The sequence below is a fragment of the Myotis nattereri genome (assembly GCF_964212035.1).
Source record: "Myotis nattereri genome assembly, chromosome: 19".
Taxonomy (NCBI): domain Eukaryota; kingdom Metazoa; phylum Chordata; class Mammalia; order Chiroptera; family Vespertilionidae; genus Myotis; species Myotis nattereri.
In genome coordinates this window covers 13,823,654-13,832,218 of record NC_138095.1, presented here as the reverse complement: position 1 = coordinate 13,832,218, position 8,565 = coordinate 13,823,654, and the positions used below count along the sequence as shown (strand labels likewise).

The 8,565-nt window shown below is 66.1% G+C and overlaps 1 protein-coding gene across 2 annotated transcripts; it reads right to left on the bottom strand.

Annotated features, from left to right (window-relative positions):
* Positions 1-311: 311 nt before the first annotated feature.
* Positions 312-8,132, bottom strand: TBX1 (T-box transcription factor 1; the record flags this gene model as incomplete). Of its 2 annotated transcripts, XM_081114188.1 has the most annotated exons (9): positions 312-781; positions 1,122-1,222; positions 1,306-1,373; positions 2,013-2,168; positions 2,660-2,831; positions 3,668-3,769; positions 5,638-6,010; positions 7,253-7,372; positions 8,018-8,132. In XM_081114188.1, 8 exons carry the CDS (start codon positions 7,284-7,286, stop codon positions 312-314), a joined length of 1,476 nt encoding a protein of 491 aa, XP_080970314.1. The 2 variants fall into 2 exon arrangements, with proteins under 2 accessions (XP_080970314.1, XP_080970315.1); XM_081114189.1 differs by lacking the exon at positions 8,018-8,132 and having other exon boundaries at positions 7,253-7,436.
* Between the last annotated feature and the right edge of the window lie 433 nt (positions 8,133-8,565).

Here is an 8,565-nt window from a genome sequence, read left to right as displayed (position 1 = left end):
GGTCGTCTACACGGCAGCTGCTGGCCGGGCCGGGGGCGACGCGGTCTCGCGGAGAACAATAAATATCACTTCCTTCCGCGCTGACCGGGCGCTTTGGCACTGGCGGCGCGGCCCGTGGCCCTCCGGGCTGGGGAGGAGGGGGCCGCGGTGGCGCCCGGGCTGGAGAACCAGATCTTCCGACAGCGCTCGGGCGGAGGGTGGAGGACCCCGCGGCTGCGAGGCTGGAGAAGGGGGGACCCGCGGAGGCCCGGGGCCGGGGCGCGTTCCCTGCCGGCCTCAGGGCTGCCCGGGCCCGCGGGGGCGCGGCCGCGTTATCTGGGGCAGTAGTCGTAGGAGCCAGGCGGCGCGGCCCCTGCCGAGTACATGTTGGCGGCGGCGGCGGCGGCAGCGGCGGCGGCGGCGGCGGCGGCCGCCGGGCTCACCGGGTGGTGGTGCGAGTGTGCGTGCGCGTGGTAGCCGTGGCCGCGCAGGCCGGGCAGCGGGTAGGGCGCCGGCCGGCTCTTGGCCCCGAGGTAGTGGTCATAGGCGGCTGCCGGGTACTTGTAGGGGTGGTGGTGCAGCGGCTCCGACGCGCCGGGCGCCTCCAGGCGCAGCTCGGGGTGCGGGGGGCTGGGCCGGCCTCCGGGCGCGCCGGGCAGCGGGACGAGGCCACCGGCGCCGCCAGCCCCGGGCAACGCGGGGCTCAGCACGCGCGCCAGCAGCGGCGGCGGGGGCGCCGGGTCCCCGAGCACGGCCGGCCCTCCCGCATCGCGCTCGAATTCTCGCCGGGCGTCGGCCGCGTCTGCGAGAAGGGCGGACGGGTGAGCGTGGGGGCCGACCCGCGGAGGGGACCCGCGAGAGTCCCGCGAGCAGGATGAGGCGCTAGGCCACCACCCCTTCTCTCCGAAGCAGCCCGAGACCCCGGCCCTCCCCAGGAGCCCGCGCCCCTCCGCGGGCGGCAGGGCGGGGCTCAGCCGTCGGGCCGGGCGGGCGAGTGCGCGCTTGCCCGCCGCCACGGCCGTTGTGCAAGCGGCGGGAAGGCCGCGAGCGCCCCTGAGGCGCAGGCAAGGCCGGGCACAGCCGCCTCCCGGGGGCGGAGCGCGCGCGGAGCCGCGGCCCGGATCCCACGACCCCGGCCCTACCTTTCTCCGCGCCGTTGGGCTGCCCGGGGGAGGCCACCGGGTTCCGCGAGCGCGCAAAGGCGGTCATGAGCGGCAGCGCGCCGGGCCGGTGGTTACGGGGCCTGTGGGAGGGAGGCGGGCGGTGGGTCGGGGGACGCCCTGTGCAGGCGCCCGGTGGCGCTCGCTGTCTCCTCGGGACACTCACCAGTCTTCGGGGTCGCAGTCTCGGAAGCCTTTGGCGAAAGGGTTGCTGGCGATCTTGAGCTGCGTGATCTGCGGGGAAGAGGGCGCGCACTGAGCCGGCGCCGGAGCCCTCCTCAGGGGGCTGTTGCACCTCCGCGGAGAATTGGGGCGTGTTGGGGAGCATTGAGAGGGGCTGCTCCAGGACGGGCTCCCCTCCTCTCCGCGGACTGAACCGGCCCGCAGCCGCCCCTCCCCCACGGAGGTTGTGCCTCTCTCCTGCGGCGGGATGTCTGCGGAACCTCCTTTCTTGGAAAGGAACCCCTTTGGGGACCCCAAGCGGTTGGGATGGAGACCCTACGCCCCTGGCTGAGATGGGAATGTGGTCACCTCCACCCCCAATGCGCAGTGGAGAAGAGCGAAGGGGCGCCCTAGGAATCTGGGTAAACCTCAGATCTGGCCCCTGATGGGGAGTTTCCGGAATGGTTTGGAAAACAAACTTTCAGGCCGCATTGACAGTTGCTGCTTGAAAGGTCAACCTGATAGGCGGCTGGGACGTCCTGCAGCCAGGGGAGGGGGCGCTTGAGGCCCTTGGGGGTGGGGCTGCACGCTGGTTTTGTCCCACTGGGGGCTGTCATCTGCAGGTCCAAACCTTCAGTTCCCAGGCAGGGGCTGAAAATGTCACCCCACCCCAGAAGTGCCGAAGGTGGGGGGTCCGCAGGCCTCGCTCACCCTGTGGTTCTGGTAGGCAGTGACGGCCGTGAAGCGCGTCTCCTCAAACACAAAGGTTTTGAAGTTCTCCTCGGCGTATTTCTCACTGTCTTTGCGCGGGTCCACGTAGACCACATGGAAGCGGGGCTGGTATCTGTGCATGGAGTTGAGAATAATCTGGAAGACAAGGTGGCGAGGCAGGAGCTAGGAAATCGGCCAAGATCTTAACAGGCAGCGAACGTCCCAGGGAACTCGGGCAAAACCCTTATCTCCCCAAATGAGGCCTGGCCAGGGGGACCCAAGTGGACACTGTGACCGACTAGGGGCCACCAGGAAAAAAACGCTCCGAGGCTTGGATTCTCTTTCCTTAAGTCCTCAAGAACTACTGCGACTCCCATCGCCAGCCGGGATTCCAAAAAACCTCCTGCACCTACCCCCACACCCGGCACCATCCTTTCCAGTTAAAAATCTCCAACAAAAGATGAGGAACCCTCTCCCAGGCCTGAGGTCCACCAGACCCTGTGAGCCCCTGACCAGAGGGCTGCTCCCTGCAGCCTGTCCCTCATCCACACCCCAAGCTGCCCAAGCTCTGCCTCTGCTGTGCAAGGACTGTGGAGGGCGTGCAGGGGTGGGGACCCCGCGGTAGCCTGGGGAGGGGGATCGCTCACGTGGCCGTTGTCGTCCAGCAGGTTGTTGGTCAGTTTGAGCTTGTCGAAGGACACGATTTGCTTCATCCATTGTGCGCCCTTGGCAGGCGAGTCAGGGTGGTAGTGCACGCGGCCTGGAGTGGCAGGGTCTGCCTTCCCGGCCACCAGCCAGGAGGAGCTGTGGAAGGCGTACCTGGGACGGCACCAGAGCATGGGTCACGTCATGTGGGGGCGAACTGAGAGGGCCTTGCTGACTGAACCCCGAAAGTGCCTCTGATGAGTCTCCCCATCGGTGAAGCTTTGGCTGCCACACAGGCTGGGAGCTTTTCCGAGGGGAATTGTAGAGAAAACAGAAAACTCCCTCCAGTCCCCAAACACAAGACAGCAGGAATCCGCACGGAGGAGGGAGGAGAGGAGGGGGGAGGGAGGCTGAGCTCCCGGTGCCACATTTCGCTGCACACGGGTCTGCCTGTTCTGGGCTTCCCTGCTGGCCTCCAGTGTCGCCTGCTCAGCGGGCGCCTGGATTTGGCCACGAAGGCTGCCTGGGGCACCGGGCAAACCATGTTCTCTTTATTAATTGCTGTTAATTGTCCGGGCAGCTAAGGCCCGCCCTGCATAATCTCTCCCGGTCACCCCACCTTTCCTGCCCTGCTGGGGGGGGGGGGCAGCATTCCCTGGAGGTGGGGGAAGGGGACAAGGTGTTCACCTCCTGGGAGGAGACAGGAAGAAGGGGGGCTGTGTGCTGGGGTCCCCCCCCATGGGCGCTGCCTTGGGCCTAAAGCTGGTGGGGAGGTAACCAGCCTGTGTGGCCTCCTAAAGGGGAGTTCTGGAGAGCCTCTGGGGGCAGGATGTTTGAGAGTCTGGGGTCCGACAGGGTGGGAAGGGAACAGGACACAAAAGCGGGTGGGGAAGCTGGCACAGATGCCTGCGGCCTCCGAGTTACCAATGTTGTGGGCTGTACCCAAGGCATCACCAGGCAGGGACCCGTGGCTTTCCAGGGCACCCTCCCGGGTCCTTCTGGGCGCTCACCGGTAGCGCTTGTCGTCCACGGGCACAAAGTCCATGAGGAGCATGTAGTCAGCCATGGGGTCCATGCCAAAGAGCTTCACTTGGAAGGTGGGGAACATGCGCCTGGGGACAGGACGGCAAGGAGGCAGGTCACCTTAGATGGAGAAGGGCAGGGTCGCCCCACCTTAACCAGCCGGGGAAGGACTGCCTCCCTGTGACTGCTGTGTGTGGTCTGGGGGCCGGTCCCTCCATCTCATCTCCCTTCACTCAGCTGCTCTAACCCGACCAGGCCCCTGCCCAGCGAGGGCAAGGGGAGCGGCAGGGCACCCCCCTGCCCCCGTTTTTAAAACACGAAAATGGCTAGCTCCACACTGGAGCTGAACCTCCACGCCCTAGCCTTGGCCAATCGCTTGTCACCCTTGCCTGTGTGGACCCAGCCTGCAATTGCTGAGCTAGCCTCCGCTGGCGACACCCCAGCCGCAGGATCCAGTCCCAGCCTTCAACAGAGCCACGCCAGCTCGATCTAAGCTCCCGGCTCCAACAAAGTGAAACCGGGTTATTCTGTGAGATTCCAAGGAGTCCTGGTTGACCTTTCAACTGCGCCTAGGCTGTCCGCAATTCCACAGTAAGGCCCAGTGCTGGAGTCTCCCTACCTTCCTTGGGGACACCTACAAGTTCCCACTCCTCCAACTGCCACCATAACCCTAAGGCACAGCTACTCAGGGCAGACTTGGCTGGTGCCCTCATGGCCTCTAACTCTCCCTCCCCCGGGGACTCCACCTTGATGACCAGATCAGGCTCTTGAGAGGGCATTATGCCACTCCAGGATGGGCCGCTGGCTGTGGGCCGGCCCTGCCCGCTGGGCCCTGGAGCACAGCACAAGGCCTGGCCCCCAGCCCTTCCTACGGCTTCCCCTCACTCCCTGCAGGCGGTGGGCAGAAAGCAGATGACACTGAGCTGGCCCTCCTGGACTGGCCTGCCACCTCCACCACCCCACCTCTGCGGGCTGGAGGGTGAATGCTGATTCCTGGGGTGAAGCCTAGCTGGTGCCAAGACCCTTGCTGGGCTGGCCTGGACCAGGGGCTGGGGCACAGTCCTGGGGGAGAGGGGGTGCCCAGGACAGCAAGGAGAGCCTGGAGAAGACCCACTGAGCTGGAGCTGAGCATGGGCCCCAGGCTTCCCAGGGAGGACGGCCTCAGCAAGGAAACAGAAACCACCAGAAGGCTCTGCAAACAGGCCCTGAGCTCCCTCTGGCCAGGCGGACCCAGAGCTGGTGTCTCTGTGTGTACATTAGACACAGCCCGGCACTCGCCTTTGTCTGTTGGTCAAATCCGTTGCATCGAAAAACTTGTTCCCCTTCTTCTCTCTGGGCCCTTACAACAAATACAGGCCAATTGGAAGACGCCGGCCCCAGCGGCAGAGCCAGGCCCCACAATCACCCGGAATTTAGGCCTAAGACAACTGGGTAGCAATCTCCACGGAACAGAACACACTGCTTTAGAGTCTTAATTCTCCCCTAAAATGTTCCCGACAATTGCCCAGCTGCTCCCCTTTAGCCGGGATAGACTGAACTAAGGAACCAAAGACCGAGTTTCCTTTGAGGTAGGATCCACCGGGAGGCAGAGCCGGCTGGTGGCAAGGCCCCTCACAGGCGGCTGCCTTCCCCGCAAGCTCGGTGAGCTCTGAGCCGGTCCGTTTCTGGCGGTGCCAGGTCCTGGGGCTGCTGGTCGGGCGGCAGGTCCGCAGGGCTTCTCTCCGCCGCCTTCCTGGCCTCCCGAGCAGTACCCTCCGGCCCGGCGCGCCAGGCGGCTGTCGCTAGAGCCGGGACTCGGAGAGCGAAGGAGCCGGCCCGCGCAGAGGGGGACCCGCAGGTGGCCAGGCCGCGCCCCCACCCCGCTTCTCCGTCTCGCTCGCGTGGATCGGGCCAAAGCCCGCTGCCCGAGACCGGCGCCACGTGGGGAGGGTCGCAGCGGGGAGAGGGGCGCCCTGACCTGCCAGCCTTGGTGACGATCATCTCGGTGCCCAGCTGATTGAATTCGTCCCACAGAGCCTTCATCTCAAGCTGCACGCTCACGCTGGCCACCTTCGCGTTCTTCTTCACCGGCGCCTTGGCGGCGGCCGCGCAACTGGCCCCCGGGCCCTCGGGCTCGGCAGCGGCACTGGTGGCGGCCCCGGCGGCCGGCGCGAACGGGTAGGCGTGCGGCGGCGGCGGCGGCGGGCCAGGGGCGCCAGGGGCGGCGGCGGCGCACGGGTCGTAGCGCGGCGGCGGCGGCTCGCGCGGGCCGTATGGGTCCGCGCCCGGCGACGCGGCGCCCGGGAAGCCCCCGGCGGCCCCCAGGCTGCTCAGGCTGCTGGCCGTGAAGGCTGCAACGTCGCAGAAGTGCGAGAGCTGCGTGAGCCACGGGCTGGACACGGCGGAGATCATGACCCGCGGGCCGCCGCCGCCGCCCCGCCGCCGAGGTGAGCGCTCCCCCGCGCCCCGGGCCGAGTGGCGGGCGCCGCGCCGCGCCCGGGGCCGCGCCGCCCCACACCGCGGGCCGGCCCCGAAGAGGCGCCCCGCCCCGCCCCGCCCCGCGCTCCCCACCCCCCCGCCGAGACAATGCCTCCTTCCCCTCCCCTTCCCGCGCCCCTCCTCCGCCCCTTCCCCCTCCCCGGCCCCCAGCCCGCCCGCCCGCCGCGGCTGCTGGGCCCGGGCCCCCCGACCGCCCGGACCGGCTCCCCAGAGCGCCGGCCGCCCGCCGCCCCTCGCTCTGCCGCCCTCCCGTGTTGCACTTCTCCCTTCTCTGTCCAGGCTCTCTTTCCAGTTTATTTATTTTTTTACCTTTGTCTTGATCATTTAAAATTTCCCTCCTGTGCGTCTTTCCTTCCTCCACTATCTCTTTCGTTTCTCTCTATTTCTGTTTGCTTTCCTGCCTCTTCCTCTTTTTCCTGTTATGTCTTTTCTTTCCACTTTATTTTTCATCACTTTTTTTCTTTCCAGTCTGCCTTTTCCCTCTTGTTTCTGTATATCTTTCTTTGTTATTCATTATTTTTTCCTCTTTTTTTAAAAAAAAAATTAAAACTGAAGTTTTTCTCTAACTTTTTCTTTTTAAATGACATTCTTAAAAAGTCCTTCACTTTCGTCTTTCTGTTCTTGCCCTCTCTTTTTCTTCTTTCTCTTTTTCCCTACCCTCCTTTCGGGTTTCTGCGTTTTCTCTGCTTTTCTCAGTTTCCCCTCCTCCTGGCTGCCTCGCGTCTTTCTCTTCCTCCTTTCCCCTTGTTCCTTGTACTTCCATCCCACCTCTCCGAGCTCAGGGCTGCTACCTCCGCCGCCTCTCTCTGGCCCTCCGCTCCTGTCCTTCCTGCCTCCGCTCGCTCGCCGCTCCTGGGCCTGGGTCTAGCTTTGTGCAGGTCTCTGTAGCTGGGTCCCCAGGCTGGAGGGTGCACAAGCTTCGGGCAGGATGCCTGCCCTTCCTTTGCCCCAGAGTTGAAGCTGGAAGCCTGGAGCCCACCCTGCCAGAGGTCCCCTCCCACCCACTCCGTGCCCCAGCCCTGCCAACCCTCTCTGGGGCAGCAGTGGCAGAGGATCTGGAGGGAGGTCGGTGTAGACGCTGCGGGAAGGCTCACCTTCCATGTCCCTGGTGACGGTGCTGAAGTGCATCCCGGCCGGGGATTCCAGCAGCCGGTGAAGCTTCGCCCGGTTGGGGGACCCGGGGCCCAGGCGGGCGGCACGCTCTGCGGCCTCTGCTGCAACCAGAGAGGCGATGCTGAACGCGCTGGCCCGGGGAGACAGCGGGCTCCGCGCGTCCATAGGCGCCCGGCGGCCTGGCCGGCGCCGCCTCCGACTGCGTGCACCCAGCCGCACCGAGGCCGGCCCAGCCCACGGGAACCGGGGGCGGGAGCCTGCGGTGCCACTCACAGCCGTTAGCCCGGACCCAGGGGATTATGGCGTCACGGCCCCCCACTCCCGACCAGTGGCAGCCGAGGGGCCCAGCCGGGTGGGGCGCCCTGAGAGCACAGGGCCCTTCTGCTTTTCAAGTTCCTGGCCCCTCGCCTCTGCTCCCAGGGACCTCCATGACCTGGGCCCCTCGGACATCCCACTGCTCCCACTGAGGCCAGGGTTCTCTCCGTCAGCTTCTACAGCCCAGAGGGAAGGTGATTATACCGGGAGCACTCAGCCCCAGCCCAAGGCAGTGGAGCACGGATGAAACACCAGGGGCCGCCTGGGCCCAGCCCAGCCCCTGCCCCTGCCCTCAGCCCCTCCTGCCTCCTCCTCCCTGGCTGCCCCTGCACCTGGGTAAGGAGAGGGCAGTTCGGGCTCCAACACGGCCTCTGCGAAGCAGGACAGTACCCAGGCCAGCAAATGCCCCTGGCCCCCTTCGATTGGCTCACTGTTGTGGCTGGGGACCCCAAGTAGAGGGACCCGCCCAGGCTGCGCAGCCCGGGAGTCCCAGCGTCACGCGCAACCCGCGTACACCGCCCGCCTCTGGCCAGGACGCTTATACATCCGGAGGGTGGGCAGTGCCCGCTCCTCTGACCTCCCTGCGCACCGGCCAGGCGCAGGGAGGGCCGGGGGCGGAGCCTGGACTGGCCAAGGGAGCTGAGGACACGTAGGGAGTTCAGGCCTCCCAGTTCGGTGGTGCGCTGCCCCTCGCTGCAACCCACTCCACAGTCAGCCTGCCCGCCTGGGGCAGTTAGGCCCAACACAGTGAGGCAGGGCCTGCCTGAGGCCTCAAGGCCCTTAGGCCCAGGCATCTGGGATGAAAAGGCCTGGCTTAGCTTGTGCCTTCTCCTACCTACTGCTTCTGGGGCCTCCTCTGGCCAGAACAGGCCTCCATGGCCTTCCGGTCCAGGGTCTCTCTTGCAAGCCTCCCTGCCTCCCAGGAGCCTCTTGGTCCTGCACTAAGGTTCCTGCAGTCAGGGCCTCCTTTCCAAGGCCT